This window comes from Ranitomeya variabilis, chromosome 1 (genome assembly GCF_051348905.1).
Source record: "Ranitomeya variabilis isolate aRanVar5 chromosome 1, aRanVar5.hap1, whole genome shotgun sequence".
NCBI lineage: Eukaryota > Metazoa > Chordata > Amphibia > Anura > Dendrobatidae > Ranitomeya > Ranitomeya variabilis.
Genome location: NC_135232.1, coordinates 791,290,413 through 791,309,828, shown reverse-complemented (window position 1 = coordinate 791,309,828; position 19,416 = coordinate 791,290,413). Strand labels below are relative to the sequence as shown.

General features: G+C 43.1%; 1 protein-coding gene across 1 annotated transcript in view; it reads left to right on the top strand.

Moving 5' to 3' along the window:
• Nucleotides 1-19,416, top strand: part of LOC143784642 (lysine-specific demethylase 4B-like) — a 59,693-nt gene that overhangs the window by 26,157 nt on the left and 14,120 nt on the right. The window contains exons 2-10 of the mRNA XM_077273134.1: nt 258-432; nt 8,904-9,079; nt 10,703-10,817; nt 11,006-11,199; nt 15,835-15,884; nt 17,031-17,134; nt 17,221-17,358; nt 17,441-17,631; nt 18,277-18,422. Coding sequence (XP_077129249.1) covers nt 292-432; nt 8,904-9,079; nt 10,703-10,817; nt 11,006-11,199; nt 15,835-15,884; nt 17,031-17,134; nt 17,221-17,358; nt 17,441-17,631; nt 18,277-18,422 — 1,255 coding nt within the window. The 5' untranslated portion in view covers nt 258-291. The remainder of the gene's footprint in view (nt 1-257; nt 433-8,903; nt 9,080-10,702; nt 10,818-11,005; nt 11,200-15,834; nt 15,885-17,030; nt 17,135-17,220; nt 17,359-17,440; nt 17,632-18,276; nt 18,423-19,416) is intronic.

The following is a 19,416-nucleotide window of genomic DNA, read 5'->3' as shown; positions in this document are numbered from 1 at the left end:
CGCTCCAAAGACCCACAAGAAGGGCATAGATAATAAAACGAGTGTACAGCACCTGCTTGAGCTTGCATAGAGCATAGTACGGGTTCTATAGAAAGCATGGGCTCCACATCATTAACCAATAACTATTTATAGTAATTACCCTCCTGGGTTGGCGTATGGTTTAAAGTAAAATTGAGCCTTATTTTTCAGTTAGAACTCATCAATGCCGCTTTTGTTGTTTCCAACAGTACATAGTTTGATATATCTTTTGTTTTTAGATTTATTCTAGAGTCAAATTTTGTGGAATTCATCATGGGACCAGAAACCACGCCATCTCAGAATTCGGGCTGTAAGATCATGACATTTAGGCCCACATGGGAAGAGTTTCAAGACTTTGGGAAATACATAGCTTACATAGAAACTCAGGGAGCACACAGAGCTGGTCTGGCTAAGGTAAGTGCTTAGGTTATAGTAATTATTTGTTTTATTTATATTGCACCAACAAATTCTGCAGCACTTTGCAATTAAGTGACATGGCGACAAGTGACACTGGGCCTTAGGTAATGTTCACACGGGCAATGCAGTTTTGGTCCAAAGAAGTGCAGTTTTTATTGCTTTCTACAGGATGCTCATCTCCAAAATTAAACTCATAAATAAAAATCCCAAGCCTTGTTCAGACGCTAATTAAACAGAACAGACCCTGGCTACTCATACACGGCTGAGCTAGCCCCAGTTTAGTAAAACAAAACAGTAGGAGTATCTCCGGCCTATGCTGCAGTCCATCGGCTTTGAGGTCAAAGGACAAACGGCCTGTGTATGACCCGGGACTCGACACCTCCAACAGATAGTGGTACGATATGTAATCTTTGAACCTAGCTCTGACCTTTCTTGGGTCTTTGTCCCTAGGACATGGCATTGGACCTTTTTCTTTTGGGTCTCCCAGAAATGTGACCTCAGACTCCCTTGATTGCTCAGGGAGTTCTCCATGGTCAAGTATCTTTCCACAAGGCTTACCAGGTCATCTGCATTCTGGGGATCTCCTTGGGCAGGTTTGCACAACTTTGGTAGTGAGTGGATAAATCTGACCACTACCACTCTCATTCCAACTTCTGTGCTGGAGAGCAGGTCTCTGGCTGCAGCCTTTTTTGAACCAGGTGTAACAGGTCGAGCATCTGGGATCGGGAAGGTTGGTCCCTTTTGTTAGTGCCAAAAGTTCACCCATTGTGCTCGGACTGCCAAACGTTCCATAATCTCCGCCTTCAGCTTGTTGTACTCTGGCATCCTGCAAGGCAAGGACATAGTACGATTTCTGCAGTTCCCTGTAAGATATGTAGCTTGGACTTCTGTCCATTGCTCTGGGGGCAGTTTCTCTCTGTCTGCCACCCTCCTCAAATACAGTCAGGAAAGCCTCAATGTCAACTTCCAGAGTAATCTTCTGTTTGGCCTCCTGTACCGTTCACAACACCTGGATACCTTTACTGTAGCTAGCGGCTGATGCCATCTCCCTGGCGCTTACAATATCCGCCAGGAAAGCCATCTGCTGCTAAATCTGCTCATGCTGATGATGTTGCTCCTGCTTTAACTACTGCTGCTGCTCTTACTGCTTGGGAAAGGGGGTGTAGGGGGACTGAGTAGAGAATTGGAAGTGTTGAAAAGCTGTTTAGGGTTGTGAGACAGGGAGGATATGAGAGATGAGAATTAAGTTTGTTTTGCGGCAGTGAGCATGGACTTGAAGCTGGCGAGGGACTGCTTGTATAATAATAATAATAATCTTTATTTTTATATAGCGCTAACATATTCCGCAGCGCTTTACAGTTTGCACACATTATCATCGCTGTCCCCATTGGGGCTCACAATCTAAATTCCCTATCAGTATGTCTTTGGAATGTGGGAGGAAACCAGAGTACCCGGAGGAAACCCACGCAAACACGGAGAGAACATACAAAATCTTTTGCAGATGTTGTCCTTAGTGGTGTTTGAACCCAGGACTCCAGCGCTGCAAGGCTGCTGTGCTATCCACTGCACCACCGTGCTGCCCACTGTATGCAGTGAAGTGGTCGGCAGAAGCTGGGGAAAGTCAGTGCATACCATAGAAAATCAATGCAATACACTGAGACATTCAGGAGCCAGGGAGAGCTGGGGAAAGTCAGTGCATACCATAGAAGGGACATTCAGGCTGTGCGCCCACATTGCAGAAATGCTGCGGAAGCGGAAATGTTCTCAGCATTTCCGCAACTCCCTGCCGCGTTTAAAACACATGTGGAATTCGCATGCGCTTTCCCGCAAAACACAAGTTTTTTTACGTTGCAGAATGCTTGCGCTTTTACAAGCGATTTGAAGCATCGCTTGGAAAAGTGATTGACAGGTTGGTCACACTTGTCAAACATAGTGCTTGACAAGTGTGACCAACTTTTTACTATTAATGCTGCCTATGCAGCATCAATAGTAAAAGAGAGAATGTTAAAAATAATAATAAAAAATAAAAATAAAAAGTGGTTATTCTCACCTTCCGACGGCCGCCGATCTCCTCAGCGGCGCTCCCTGTACGTTCCGTTCCCAGGGATGCTTTGCGTGAAGGACCTTTGTGACGTCACGGTCTTGTGGTCGCGACGTCATCCTAGGTGATTCGCGCAATGCATCCCTGGGAACGGAAGCCGCCACGTGCTGGGAGGATTCCAGGGGCCATCGGAAGGTAAGTATATACCTATTTTTTATTTTAATTCTTTTTTTTCTTTTTTTTTTTTTTACAGAAATAGGGTTCCCAAGGGCCTGGATGAGCGTCTCCTTTCCTCCAGACCCAGGTACCATCCGCACATGAAGCACTCACTTTACACATGGGGGGCATAGCTACATGCGTAAAGTGAGCGTTTCAATGCAATCCTATGGCTGCGGAATCGCCACGATTCCCCAGAAATAATGAACATGCTGTGGATTTTACCGCTATGCGATTCCGCAGCGGGAAAATCCTCAGTATGGGCACAGCAACTGAGGAATCCCATAGGATTGCATGGAAATGCGTTTTTTAAGCATTTTTATGCGTTTCCACTGCAGCAAAAAACGCAGCAGAAACACATAAAAACGCAACATGGGCACACAGCCTAAATCTTTACACTGCAATCGTCTGTGTCCTCTGGGGCTTCACACCCACATTACATCCACTAATTCTAGGGATGCTCGCTCTGGTATACGTTAGGCACCTGGGTTTGGGCCAAACACGAGCAGTTATATTTGCTTTCCACAGGTTGCACAGCACCAAAACAAACTCACAAATATAAATCCCTAGCCTTGTCCATGCGCTAACTAAACAAAACGGACCCTGACTACTTATACCTGACTAAGTTAGCCCCAGCTTGGTAAAACAAAACCGTTATTGTCCATAGCAACCAGTGATACCTGTGTAGACTCTTCTCAGAGAGGGATTTTGACTTGTCTATCTTAAGCTCCAAGACACGATCCAGTCTGGTCAGCTTTCCTGAGCTGACTGACTAAAGAGAACAGCTAGCCTAATTCTGCAGTGCTATCTAGGTGCACTAATCAAAGCCTAAAGAGCTAGGATTTAATCCAAGGCTACCTGGCATTGCTACAAACCCTCCCCTCTGCCCAAAGCGGAAGGCTGGGCACCATCTGCTAACCCACTGTGCCTATAGGGTGTCACCTTGCCAAAACTGTGGGTGCGTGGCCAGTTCTGTATTGCCTTCTGTGAGGAACTGAGGTTGTGGGTTGTATTAATCACCTATGCACATTAACTATGCAACTATTTTTCTTCCTTACTTTCCACGGTCTTAGAGCAACTCGCGGAAGGCCGCAATGCAATGCCCTTAGTCCTGAAGATCCTAAACTGGGATTGTTAGTTCCACTGCCCCTCACCAGGCGATACCCACTGTACCGCAGCTTTTGGTTGGCCCACCGCTTTTGTTTCTCCTGCTGATGTAGTCTGCAGTCACCTCCAGATGACATACCCCAACCGTAGCTTGTGCATCCAACTCCCGCCGATGACAACCACCAATTTCCTTGTCAGTGTCTTAAGTACCCCAAGCATGTTATGTCTATGTGTGGACTACGTCTCCCACAGCACCCCTCCATAAACATTAACATATTATTGTGCACCTTAACGATTGCCAATAATCATTAAAACGGCAGTCCTTAAGGGTACTCATTCCCTCATTGCTGTTTTGAAATGGCGATGTGGAATAAGGGAATAGCGCTGCTGAGCGGCGGCAATTCCCGCAGGTGACAGCTGACACCATGCTGTATCCACCCCGGACAGTTTTGCGACAGATCGGGGCTGATTAGCCCCATAAATACGGTTGTCAATTGGGACAGCGATATTTAAGTTGTTACAAGTGGGTCACAAGACCCACTTAGTAACCATCGGACCCCCGTAATCAGAATTGCGGGTCTTGATGGTTAACATACGGTGGCTTGTGAGATCCAGCAATAAGCTAATTCTCTCAGGCACAGTCAGTGAGTCATGACAGTCTCATGCACTGCTGTACATGAGTAAAGCAGTGTATGAGACAAGTGATCAAACTGAAAGTTATACATGTCCCACAGTGGGACTAAGTTAATAAGTAAAATAAAAATATGTAAAAAAGTTAAAAAAAAAAAAAAAAAAAAAAAATACAAGTGCACACAAATCGCTGAAATCCTTTTCATCACTCAAACGCAACGTTTGGGATAAAACAAAAATAAAAAAAAAAGTACACCTAACTGGTATCACTGCATCCAAAACTACTCTGTATTCTGTTTGGCAAACTTAGTTAAAAATCATATGTGAAAAAATAAAAAGGGTATACGGTAAATGAAAACCCCAAATCATCCCGCAAAAAACAGCCCTAATATGGCTCACTCTGCAAAAAAAATAGTTACAGCTCTCAGAATATGGCGATGCTAAAACAAATTCATTTTTGTAAAATATTATTTTTAGTCTGTAAAAAAAAAAATAAATAAATAAAAATAAATCACAAACTAAAAAAACAAGCAATTACACTTACCTTCATGTACTCCCTCGCAGCATCTTGTTCCAATGCCAGCACCTGCTTTATGCTTGTAAGCAGCGCATGGCAGGGACTTCATTCGCCGCTTGCAAGCCAAAGGGCAGCTGCTGGGAATACTCACTGCTCTGCACGCCGGGACTGTGTGCGTGGAGAGTAGTGAGGATTCATTGCTCTTCAGTCGTGCGCACAGTGTCAGCCGCCGGCTTCCTGCAGCTGCTGGCGGTCACATGTCGGCTTGCAGGCAGTGCATGACATCCCTGTCATGCGCTGCTTACAAGCATAAAGCAGCTGCTGGCATCGGAACAAGATGCTGCGAGGGAGCGCTGGGGAGGTAAGTGTAATTGTTTGTGTTTGGTTTTTTTTTTTTGTTTTGTTTTTTTCTGATGGGGCCATGCATACCAGGATGGGGGTGGGGGCCAATCATGCCACGATAAGGATGGGGCCATGTATACCAGGATTGGGATGGGGCCATACATACTAGGACAAGATGGGGACCCTGCATACCAGGATAGGGATGAGGAGGACCATTCCTGTCAGGACAGGGATTTGGGGGGCCATTCATACCAGGGTAGGGATGAGGGGGCCATGTGTATCTGGATGGGGATGAGGGGACCATATATACCAGAATAGGGGATATTAAGTACAAAATTGACCACATTTTTTGCTTCAATTTTCTTTTCCCCTAATCTATAAAACCTAGGTGCGTCTTATGGTCCAATGCATCTTATAGTCCGAAAAATACGGTAGATTAGTGAAGTAAGGTGATAGACTTGTATAGATGTGTTTTTAAAGCATGGCTAAAAATATGGAGGTATGTTTAGATCGTATAGTCCAGGGTAATGCATTCCAAAATAGTTGGCACAGCTTGAGAGAAGACTTGGAGACCGAGGTGCGAGGTTCGGATTATGGAGGATATTGGTCGTAGATCATTTGCTGGTTGGAGAGCACATGTGATAGACAGAAATGAGTGAGGAGACACATTGGGTGGTGCTGAACTGTGAAGAGCTTTGTGGGTGAGCGAGAAGTTTTGTATTGTATTCTGTAGCCAATGGGTGACCAGTATAATGACTGGCACAAGGTGGCGGCATCATTGCAGCGGCTGGACAGAAATGCTATCCTGGCTGCTGCATTCAGGGAGGACTGGAGGGGAGAAAATTTGGTATGAGGGAGATCGATCAGTAGAGAGTTGCAGTAGTCCAGGTGAGAATGAATGAGTGACAGTAAGCATTTTTTCCTTTTCAAATGTGAGAAAAGGTCGTAGTCTGGAGATATTTTTAAGATGCAGTTAACATGAACGTGAGAGCAATTGGATATAAGGAATGAAGCAAAGTTCTGTGTCAAATATGATCCCAAGACAGCGAGCATGCTGCTTGGGAGTTCTGGTTGAAATTGCAATTTCGGGGTTAGTAGAGCGAGGAAACACGAGAAGATCGGTTTTTCTGAGGTTCAGAGAGAGGGAGGACGTGATGTTGGAGACACTGCACAGTCAATCCCAGGTATTTTGTATTTGTGGTGGGGTGTTGTCAAGGAAAGAGATGTGTAATTGGATGTCATCAGCATGGAGATGGTACTGGAAGCCAAATCTTATGATGGTTTGTCCAATAATGGTGATGTGTAGAGAAGAGAAGGGGGCCTAGAACTTAACCCTGAAGAACCCCAACAGAAAGGCGAAGAGGAGGTGAACAAGGGTCAGCTAAAGATGGTGAAGGAGTGGTTAGAGATGTAGTTGTAGCAGATCAAGGAGAGGACGATGTCCTTCAGGCTGATAGAGCAGGGCATAGTAAGGAGGACCTGGTGATCCACAGTGTCAATGCTGCCGAGAGATCCAGTAGAATCAGTGTAATGGGTCAAGAAGGGAATTATCTGAGAGGTAGGGAATTAAAGGAAAGTGGACCAAGTGTTTTAGAAGTTTAGAAGGGAAGATTAGTGACAGGTCTGTAATTAGCAGTGCAGTTGTGGTGAGGGATTGTTCTTACATTTTTTTTTTTAGTAAAGGGGTTCTCACAGTGTGTTTGAATGAAAAGGGAAAGAGATTGGGTGGGGGGAGGGAGGTTTAAGATTGTAGTTAAGTGGGAAGAGGGACTGAAGGATGTGCAAAAGGAATAGGGTCACTGGTGCATGTTGGAGGGCGAGAAGAAGCCAGGAGCCTGGTAATTTCTTCTTCCGTAACAGGCTAAAAGGTGGAAAGTGGGGTGGGGATGGTGGTGAAGGGGATCCAGACTATGAGCCTGAGTGGATTGTGTGAAAACGTGCTGACTGATATGGTTAGTTTTTTTGTTTTTTTTCTTGGAAGTAAGTGGCCAGATCATCAGCGCTAAGATTGGTGACAAGGGGCCTGTACTTTAGGGCTCGAGAGAGTGAAAAGTTTTGAAGAGTATTTTTGGATTCTCTGCTAGTGATGTGATAAGGATGGTGAAATAGACTTGTATGGCCAGATAGAGAGTTATAGGTTTTGAGCATGAACTTATAGTGGATAAAGTCTTCTGCTGAAAGTAACTTTTTTTTTTTTTCCCCACGGATGCTTGACACACCTTGAGCAACATTTGATGAAAACGAGTTTGTAGCGTGTGCCAGGATTGATTGACGTTCTGCCTGTACCAGGTGTTGTTTCATCCAGGGCACCCTACAATGTATTATAATGTGACAATGCTGAGTCTTGACTTGAGAGAGAGGAGATCGGCGCTAAAGATTAATGTGGATTATTCATAAACTGCTGGGTATTGATGGCACGTAGTTTTCTGTTCTTGACAGAAGGAAAAAAGGTTGTTGTCATAGAACGGGAGAGGTGAGTTAGGAAAGTCACAAACTTGAGCAGAGCCCGGACAAGACTAGGTTCCGAGTATTCCTGTTTTCATGGGTAGGAGAGGTAGTAAGCTGTGAAAGGCCAAAGGAGGAGCTGAGGGAGAAGATTAGGAGCAGATGGGGAGAGCAGGTTATAAATGGGGATATCAAAGTCCCCTATAATGAGAATGGGAATGTCACAGTATAGAACGTGTGGAAGCCAAGTGGCAAAGTGATTGGTAAACTGGTTGGTTTTGCCTGGAGGGCAATACACAGCCGCCACTCGCAAGAAGGATTTGAAGAGTCTAACTGTGTGGACTTCAAAAGAAGGAAGCATAAGTGAGGTTACTGAGATTTGGGAATGTAAAATGAATCTTTGATCGTTCACATTCCTTTAAAGCCTCAGCATTTCTTGTCCTATTTAAAGGGAATCTGTTACCGGGTTTTTGCTATTTAATCTGAGAGCACCATGATGTAGGGATAGAGATCCTCATTACAGCAATGTGTCACTTTCTCGGCTGTGCATTGAACCAGCAATTCAATCAGTGTTTTATCAGCAGGCGATTAACATAGCGGAACAAGTGGCCTCGTGCCTCCTAGTCCAACCACTCCACCAGCACTGAATAGCAGCTCTGTCACTATGCAATGTACACAGAAAGCTGTGGTGTAGGCGGTTATATACTGCACAACAACTGATCTCTGCTAGATCTGCAAGAGAGAAACTGTGACTCCGTTATAAGTGCTGCACCCAGTCAACTAAGTGATACATCACTGGAATCAGGGTTTCTGTCCCTACCTCATGCTGCTGTTAAATCATATAGCAAAAACCTGCCGACATTCCTTTTACACTAAACTTTAATAAATACAAGTTTAGGTATCTTTCTGGTACAGATTTAGCACCTTCGTAGGATTATGGTGCCTGCAAATGCGCTAAAGCACTATACATATATAATATATTTTTTTTTTTCAATGGCCAATGTTCACATCTACCTGGCATATACTTCTATGTTTGGCCTTACATGCATCATGTGTACCAAAGGAGGGGAGAACCAAACTAGGTCTGAACAGTTGTAAGCCTTGTAGCTTCATGCTACAACCAAGAATCATATGGATAAGTAATTATTATTTTGGGTATTCTCTCGGCAGATCATTCCTCCAAAAGAGTGGCGCCCACGACGAACGTATGATGACTTGGATGAAATGGTGATTCCTGCTCCAATTCAGCAAGTGGTGACTGGTCAGTCCGGCCTCTTCACTCAGTACAATATCCAAAAGAAAGCCATGACCGTGGGAGAATACCGCAAGTTGGCAAACAGTGACCAGTAAGACATTACCAACGGATATGTTTGCTGTTCTTCTACTTGAAAATAACAATTTGATTATGGTGCTTTTTTGTCACCTACTCTGTATGTAAAAAGAAGTGACATGCTCATTCTTCAGGCCACTTCCACTACTGCCTGCTCTCTGCTCTTCTCAGTATAAAGTGAAAGTCATTGGCGACTGAGTCGTCACAAGAATGATGGCCAATCCACCTTCACACACAGTATGATGTCCCCACACAGCTCCTCAAACAATATGATGTCCCCTCAGTGTGCCACCACAGCCCCCACACACTATAGATGGTGCATTACACTGTGTAGGGGGGCTGCGTGGAGTCATTGTACTGTGCAGGGGGATGTGTGGAAGATCTCCTACTTTGTGAGGGCCTTTATTGGGACATTATACTTCGTATAATATCCTCACAAAGCCCTCCTACAAAGTATAATATCCTAATAAAGCCTCTCGCTTAGTAGGATGCCCCCTACTACACAGTATCATGTCACCACAGCCCCCATAAACTATAGATGGTGCATTACAATGTGTAGGGGGCTGTGTGGGGATATTGTACTGTTTTGGGGGATGTGTGGGGGATCTCCTACTATGTGAGGGGCTTTATTGGGACATTATACTCTGTAGGAGGGCTTTGTGAGGATATCATACGAAGTATAATATCCTAATAATGCCTCTCGCATAGTATGATGCCCCCCTTCTGCACCGTATCATGTCCCTACACAGTATGATGTTTCCACAATACCCAACTGCATAGTATTATGTCTCCACACTGTGCCCTTGCACAGTATTATGTTCCCACATTGTCCCGCAATGTGCGGTCAGTTAAAAAAAAAAAAAAACCTACTCGCCTAACCCAGTTCCCCGCTGCTTCGGTTTGCACTGTGTACTGACGCTCTGATGGCTCAATGTTATGATGTAATTTCGTTTGCTGCGCTCTCAGACAGGCTTAAGGATGGACGAAGTGTCTAACAAATTCATCAAATGCAATTTTTTTTTCATACCAAATGTTGAATTTCTTCTTTGTTCATCTCTCTCCAGACCTGGAGTTAGGTCTCTGGAGTAGTTGTCATCCTGGTGCAATTTTTGTGACTTTTCAAAGGATTTCTGACTTTTGTTGCTGAAAAGTCATAATCTGTTAGGCAAGATATAAAAAGCATTTTTTGGTTTTGTGTCAAATTCATGAACCATGTTCGCCATTTTGAAAAATTTGACCGACAAAATAGTCAGCAAATCCGACGAATCGTGGCCTATCTGTGGCCTTTTTCAATCTGACTCACCAGTTTTGCAGTAGAAGCAGGAGAAAAGGCTGGCCTGGAGCTGGTACAGGTTTGAGTTGAGATTAGAGATGGGAGAATGATAATGCCGTGCCAGTCCGGTTAATTAAGAGAAGTGCCAGGAATACCGGGAGGTAAAAAGATTCACAGGGCTCCCATCCATTAGTGACAGATTGCTGACCGGAGTCATGCCCATTCATTCTCCCATCTCAAGTTGAGACACAAGAAAATTGTTCCCAATGCCATCGATAAATGGAACCCTGGCCTAAAAAGGTGCACAAATCTATTTATTCCTGGTTGGCTGGAATGTAGTGTAATCTTTTTCTTGCTCTTCCTTAGGTACTGCACCCCTCGCCATCAAGACTTTGATGATCTGGAGCGCAAATACTGGAAGAATTTGACCTTCATGTCTCCGATTTATGGGGCAGACATAAGTGGTTCCCTTTATGACAGTGTAAGACCCTTTTATTTATTTTTTTCACCCCTTCTGTTTCTTCATGTAGATCCTTTTCCTTCTCAAGTTCAGTTTGATTTCTTACCACTTTATCTTCCGCGGTTTTCACATAATATTATATATAGTGTTTAATGTAGCGACGTCTCCCTTTACTTTTCGTCTAAACGTATATCTTTCCATATCGGTAGGATATCCATTTGTGGAATATTGCTGGCTTGAAAACGCTGCTCGACATGGTGGAACATGAGAGTGGGATCATCATAGAAGGAGTTAATACTCCATATCTTTACTTTGGCATGTGGAAGACCACTTTTGCTTGGCATACAGAGGACATGGATCTGTACAGCATTAACTATCTGCACTTTGGAGAACCCAAGTCCTGGTGAGAGGCAATATTTGTATAAATGATGACATATATCAACTTTTTCCTTATTTTTTTTTTTTAAAACCTTGTCTCCCTGTACTCTTCTGTGAACACATGTGAATAAGACATAACTCACAATGCCTCCAACATGTGAAAGTCTCCTCTGTTGGTAGCTAAATCCATAATGTATGTTCAAAAATTTTACAATTATAGCATTTAGTTTGTCCTTCAAAAATACATGTAGTGCTGCGAAACAATGTTATTTCAGGGGATACAAGCAAATTTCCATTATGGTTTTTTTGTATACGGTATTTGCACCCTTTTAAGTGATTTTCATATAGCATTCAAGTCTTTATGTCCTTGGCCAGCTCAAATAATATGGATTCCACTACAAGCTGTTCCTTTTTTTTTAAAAAAAAAAAAAATTTGCGAGGATGTTTCTCCTATCTTTAATGGCCCTTCTTGTTTATAAAAAAAAAAAAAAAAAAAAAAAAAACTGATTATTTTACTAAATATAACTATACAGAGTGTCTCTAAGGCCAGGTTAAAGAACATGACGTAGTAGCACAAGTTGGGTCCAAACTGCCGGTTTGCTGATCAGTAACTGTTCAGTACATCATATGGCAGTACTAGTTAATCATGCAGCAGACTTGCGAAAGTGCAAAATTTCACACAATATTGCAAGACCTCGCACTTTGAACTAAATCAGGGCTGCCACATTATTTACTCATTACTTTACATATTCAAAGCGCAATTTCTAGCGAAAATGCGTGGAGAGTAGTGATGAGCCAACGTGCTCTGATACGGTGTTATCCGTGCATGCACGTGTGTGAAGAGTGTCTTCGGCGTGCTCGAATACTATGTTCGAGTCCCCGCACTTCCACATCTCGAGGCTGTTGGACAGCCGCAACACATGCAGAGATTACCTGTTTGTTAGACAATGCCTGCTTGTGCTGCGGCTGGCAAACACCCCCGAGACATGGAAGCGCAGGGACACAGATATGTTTTTGGAACATGCCGAAGTCACTCGGTTAGCACCCGAGCATGCTCAGATTACCTTATCCAAGCATGTTCGCTCATCACTAGTCACTATCTAAATTCTCAGTTCTGAGGTAAAACCTGTATTCGGTGAAGACAGACGTCTCCATTACTGAGGTAAGAGATGGAACTTGCTACGGATAGACTTCTGTGTAGATGGGGAGTAGGGGGAGAAGCCAGAGCTCTTCTCGCCTCCTCACGCCTCAGAACGCCGCTCATGACTGGAACTCCACATGTATAGAAAAATAAAGTTTTTGTTCACGCAATGCGTATCAAAGTCGATAGCACTCCTTCATCAGGCATATAACAATCCGAATGACTATTATAGAGGTTAGTCCTTAATGGCATAACACGATTGGTAAATGAGGAATTCACATAATTATAGAGGATAACAAGGGAAATGACTCTATAGTTGGAAAACGTGTGTATAAAAGAACAAAGAAAAACACATACATATGACTTCACAATCATAAAATGTATATATTAAAAACTTAAAAATACATAAACCTAATTATAGAAGGAGAAATTCTGACAAACATTGATTTAACCTGGAGAAGGTAGTGATCGGAATGTAAAAAAGGGAGAGGGGTCAGGAGAAATAAGCAAAAATGCAGAAAAATAATACAAATTCATAATTGATATATGCTGTTGGAGTGTCCTCCAACATAGGGAAGAGGAGGCGGGAAAGAAAACTAGAGGGCAAAGGACAAGGATTCTGTAGTCTTCAATACATTCATTTAACCCTTCAGTGGTTAACGTGGCCAGTGTAAAGATCCAGCATGATTCTCTATTGATGAGTGTCTGGTATCTGTTAGGAACATTTTCAGGAATTTGCTCAATTAAAACTAATTGGAGATGTGTAGGATCTTTCTGGTACTAAAACAAAAATGTCTGTAAAGACTCTGTGGTTTGTTACCCCATTCCTAATATTGTGGCAATGCTTGTTCATCCTGTTATGTGCTGCTTAGATTGCTCTGCCTATATGCTGACGATTACAAATGCATTGAAGTAGATAAATGACATTGTTCGAGTTGCAATTGAGACCCTTTAAAATAATATATTGGTAATAAAATGGCAAAGAAAAGTTTTATGAAGCCATACATCGTCGTAAAAATAGTCAAACCTAGATAAATAGTCAAAAATGTTTGTGAGTGATCAAGTTCAGAGAAGAGCTATCCGGATGGTGAGCAGACTGCAATGTATGTCCTACGAGGAACAGTTACAGGATCTGGGAATGTTTAGCTTGCAAAAAAAGAGACGACTTAATAGCTGTCTACAAATATCTGAAGGGCTGTCACAGTGTAGACAGATTATTCTTATTCTCATTTGCCAAGGAAAGACTAGAAGCAATGGGATGAAACTGAAAGTGAGGAGACACCGATTAGATATTACAAAAAACTTTTGGACAGTGAGGTTGATCAATGAGTGAAACAGGCTGCCACGTGAGGTGGTAAGTTCTCCTTCAATGGAAATTTTCAAACAGAGGCTGGACAGACATTTGGTTTAGTGAATCCTACATTGAGCAGTTGGACATTATGGCCCCGGAGGTCCATTCCAACTATAACATTCTATGATTCGATGTCATGGAAGTAATTGCCTGATGACCTGACTTTTGAAGGACATTTGTGGAGTCCACATTCTGTAGTATGCAGACTTGGGTACTTGCTGGATGCCCTCCATTTTACATCGGGAAGAAGAGGAGGTGGGCCGGGGATGACGTTACCGGTACCGTTCGGGTTCGGGGACACCATTTCCCTCTCCTCTTACATAATAGATCAGGTCTTGGAAGACCGAAATGATTTTTAAAGGGAACCTGTCATCCCCAAATTTGAAGGTGAGCTAAGCTCACCAGCATCAGGTGCTTATCTACAGCATTCTGTAATGCTGTAGATAAGCCCCCGATGTATCCTGAAAGATGAGAAAAAGAGGTTAGATTATACTCACCCAGGGGCGGTCCCGGTACGATGGACGTCGTGGTCCGGGGCCTCCCTTCTTCTTACGATGACGTCTTCTTCTTTTCACGCTGAGGCTCCGGCGCAGGCGTACTTTGTCTGCCCTGTTGAGGTTAGAGCAAAGTACTGCAGTGCGCCTCTCCCCTTTCCCGGCACCTGTGCACTACAGTACTTTGCTCTGCCCTCAACAGGGCAGACAAAGTACGCCTGCGCCGGAGCCACAGCGTGAAGACAAGAAGAGGACGTCATCTGATGAAGATAGGAGGCCCCAGACCGGACCGCGACGCCCATCGGACGAGACCGGGACCGCCCCTGGGTGAGTATAATCTAACCTCTTTCACTTTTCTTTTTATGTGAGCGCTATTATTCAATAATGGCAATCATCTCGTATGGGACTGTAAAAAATGGCCCCAATTGTGTTTTCCAGCTGAAATCCTAGAGATTTTCTGACTATACACTTATTTCCAAAAGAAATTGTGATTGAGTGTTATTAAAAACTCAATTCACAATAATCTTGCATCTGATGAACGAGAAACTCCTTTTCATTGGGTGTAATGTTCCTTTATGTAGCATAAGAGATCATCATCCCAACTTAACCCCCTGTCTCCTCCTTTCTCTCACTCTCTCACCCTCACCCCCCAATCACCCCTCAACCTTACAAGGTCTCCCCCTTGCAATATTGAAATTATTACAGGGGGACTAAAAGAACAAATAGAGTGGTTTCTTTTAATTATTTTTCAACCCCTGATTGCAAATTGCGATTATTACCAAAATGTGCCCTTTCTGCTGTTTTGCAATAAAGCAAACACACAAGAACAAGATACATAGCTCAGCACAACTTTTAGCTTAGTACTGCTCTCTGACAACTCAAGACTGTTATCCTAGACCTAGAGGCCATTGGCCATGAGGAATGGGCTAATATTCCTCCGGATTGTTGCCGGAGGCTGGTGTTGCATCATTTTTGCAGCAGGTTATAACATCCAAAGGTGCTCTAATAGGTACTAAAGATGCTTATTAAGAGGAGAATTAAGTAATTCTGTGTTGAATTTGGAGAAGACACCTGTTATATTAGTTGTTGGGGTCTATAAATTGTGCTTGACTCGGTTTTATTTTTGAACCTTTTTTACATTTTGCAAATGAGCCTAGTTTGCGATAGGGGTTGAATACTTTTGATTGCAACTGTATTTATTGAATTCAGCCCCTTTTCCCAATCCAAAAACAAAGATATTTAAAAAAAAAAAGCATATTTGATTTTGCTATGTTTGTAAAAGTCTAAACTATGAAAATCTAATATGAAATACTGTACAGTAAAAAAAAAGTGATCAAGTGTAGGCCAACATGATACCTATAGAAACTGCAGCGCTTTGTGCAAAAATAAGTGTTGTGCAACTCCATCATCTGAAGAATGAAAATCACGACACCAGTTTGTTGTCACCGCAGACGTACGCGGACCAGCTACAGGCTGTAAAACGTTGGCTGGTCAGAGCGTTATCCTCCCGGTGTCAGCGCTGGCAACTAATTAGACTTGTGAAGTATCCAGATAAACTCTAGACAGTATTTCTTAAGGGGGTCCATAAATCGTATTATTTATAATGTCATTTCCATATCCAGGACTTCACCTCTGCAATGCCTCATAAAATTTTCATTTTTTGGTATTTGACAGGTATGCAATTCCCCCTGAACATGGAAAAAGGCTAGAACGTTTGGCAAAAGGTAAGAGTGGTTTCCGTTCTAAATAAAAAGAATGATGCTGATCTGAACAGAGCCTTATAAATGTTTATCTAGTCCGTTCTTGTGGTTTACAGAAAAAATACATTATGCCGTAAATAATTTCTAGCAAGGAACAATAAGTCTTCTATAGAATAAATGGTAATGTAAATCTAAGCCTGGCTATAGGATGTTGCTGTCCGTTGTTTAAATCCTGTTTCCACTACCAGGACATCCCCTTCTCATTCATCATGTTTGGCCCCGTTAAAATATAAATTCCTGTACTCGCCTCATGGTTCTGGCGCCATTCCAGCAGTGTCAGCACTCGTGTTCCCGGCGCTCACATGATGTCGTTACGTCACCTGAGCCTTGCGCCCAATCAGCATCACTGTCCCCGCCTTCCGACATATTGAACCATCAACAGGAAGTCAGAGCTGCGGCGGGACTCTGACTTCCTCTTGATGTTCCATTTGTCTGAAGGTGGGGATAGTGATGCTGATTGGGCGCAGGGATCAGGTGACGTAACATCATCACGTGAGCGCCGGGAACACGAGTGCCAACACCAATAGAACAGTGTCGGCATGGGAAATGAGTATAATGGAAGCGGAAGAGTCCTGTAAATGAACAAGGCAAAAAAAAAAAAAAAAGAATAACACTTTAAAGGGTTTGTCCACCTCTGAGCACATTTATATACTTTTTTTTTTAACGGAAATGCACGTATTTGGGTGTAAAAAATAAATTTTGTAATTTGATTTAATTGAAAACTCTCGTCTTTGATGTGGTCTGTGGCTGTAAATCGGGTGAGAGGAGACAAAAAAGGTAACAAAATCTCCCATCATTTAATCTGAATGAGTTCACTGGTGGATTCTCAGATAATTCATTCTGCAGCCATCAATAGACAGTGTAGTATAGAGGCTGTAGAAGGCAAACGGCAACATTTTGACTGGAATCCAGTTACAAATTAGATTTTTACCCCAAAATACACATTGATGTTAGATAAATGAATTGTCCCCAAAAGATGAACAATCCCTTAATGTTTCTCAATTTTAAAAGAGGAGAGAGAACAGATTCGGCTAGAAGTCTCCATGGAGACAGTAAAACGCCCTATCATATTTAATTTCACCCTGATCGATCATTTCTGTTTCCCAACAGGATTTTTCCCAGGGAGTTCTCAAGGATGCGATGCCTTCCTTAGGCATAAAATGACTCTAATTTCTCCATCCATTCTCAAGAAGTATGGGATTCCGTTTGATCGGGTAAGAAATGTGCAAGATGTGACAAAAAAAAAGAAGCATTTTTGTGTTTGTTAATGCCAAGTCTATGGCGTCTCTTGTTCCTATAGATCACACAGGAAGCAGGAGAGTTTATGATCACTTTTCCATATGGCTACCATGCGGGATTTAATCATGGATTTAATTGTGCCGAGTCCACCAATTTTGCAACATTGCGCTGGATTGATTATGGAAAAATGGCCACACAGGTTAGTCCGTTATTCCATTAGGGGCTTTGGGTGTTTCCTAATCATTGTAATGGGCGTCAGCGTTTGGATTTCCTCTTTGTAGTGCTCATGTCGGAAGGACATGGTGAAGATCTCTATGGATGTCTTTGTGAAGTTCCTTCAGCCAGACCGCTATGATGTGTGGAAGAAGGGCAAGGACATCACTGTTCTTGACCACTTGAAGCCCACTGAAGTCAGCAGCCCTGAGCTGGAGGCTTGGTTGGTGAGGAAAGCTCAAGGGAAAGTAGGCCGCAGGTATGGTCTCTCACCTTCTATAAATCATAATCTGTCCCCTTGTGACAGGACCATGACCATGTAGTGCATCCTCCATGTCATATCCTCCATGTCATATCCTCAATATATTAGAAATGACCCCCTACCTTGTAAAGATACATATTTATTACAAATGATTTCTGAAGATATTTCATTATTCTTAACTTGGGAACAAAAATCCACTTGGTGCAACCTGCAGAAAATTGCAAGATCTATAGACAATTTTTGGGCTATAGAGGGATCCTGTCCATCCATAGGTTCACTTTAAGTCCCCATTCCCACCTGTCGTCACCCCCATGGATGCAGCACAGGCCTCTGCGGACGTGATGATATCACGTTCAAGTGTCCTGACTGCTGCACTCAGTCACAGGCTGCAGCGGTTATGTGACGTTGATGCAGGAGCAGATCGCAGTGGCCTAAGTTGTATCCACGTGTGAATACGAGAGCTTTATGTACAGAGATTTAACCCCCCCAGGAAACTGTTTTTAGCACAGACAACCTCTTTAACAAGAATGGGGCAACTCCTTAACCAGGAATACTTTTCACTTTCTTTTACAATATGAACAATAATAATCTGATTTCAGTGTACAAATTGAGTGTAAATGTTTGTGTTACCTGTTTTCCCAGGAAATACAGAAAGCGCACCCAGCCCCGGAGGCAGAAGGTGCAAGATCAGAAACTACTGAAGGAAGTCTTTGGTTCTGATGTTCTTTTAGATGATAAAATGGCTGATGGAACGAAGTGCGAGGATGATGGCAAAATGTGTTGTGACGGTTTGTATCTAGAACTTTGTTATCCTTTGTGTCTGAGCATGTAGTGTCGGATTCCACTCATCCCTGTGTTTTAGGGTTCTTGCTTAATCTACACTACGGACGTAATAGCCACTCAGTCCTAGAGATGAAACTGCTGTTTCCTTGCAAAATTCTGTGATTGTACAGAGAAGTGGGACCCCAGCGACACGGGATACTGGAGTTTGTGGCCTGTATGCGGCCTTAGACTCATTAGCTGTCACTAGTCACCTGGACCGTGGGAAAAAGTACTCCTGCTGGTGCTCCACACAGTAATAATGTCCTTTTTTGGGTCATACACAGTAACACTGTGGTCTCCTGTGGGCCACACATGCACCATACCTTTGTTCTTGCCATGCAATAATAATAATGCCCCCCATGCCACCCACATACAGAATAAATACCTGATGTTCTGCTCTCTATAAAAGTAACTTGAAGATGTAATTGGACATAAATCAGAAAATGATACGTGAGCAGAGTGGCCACTATCTGCTCTGTATCACCACCAATAAGCATCTCACAGCTTCCTGTTCTCCTCCAGTGTAACCCCCACACCAGCAATAAGCATCCCACAGCTGCCCATGTCCCCTTAGTATTTTCCATCCCTACTCAATTCGTATTTGCCCCAATGAGTATAATGATAAAACTTATACTCCCCTCCGGTGCCGTCATTGGGTGGTGTTGGCTCTGGCTCTCCCAGTGCTCGCATGACATTTTTATGTCATGCAATCCCTGCGTCCAATCGGCGGTGGCTTCACTCTCCCCTCCTTAGGACAAATTCAACATCCTGAAGAAGTCAGAGCTGTTGCTGCTCTCAACCTCCCCCCTTCCAGGTGTCAATTGCGTCTAAAAGACCCTTTCAAAACAACTGGAATGACGCCGACACTGGAGGTGTGATATAGGTGTTATTACGATACTGTGGGATAACCTACGGATGGAGAGGGAGTTGTACGAGTAGTGTACAGCTCCTTTTAAAAAA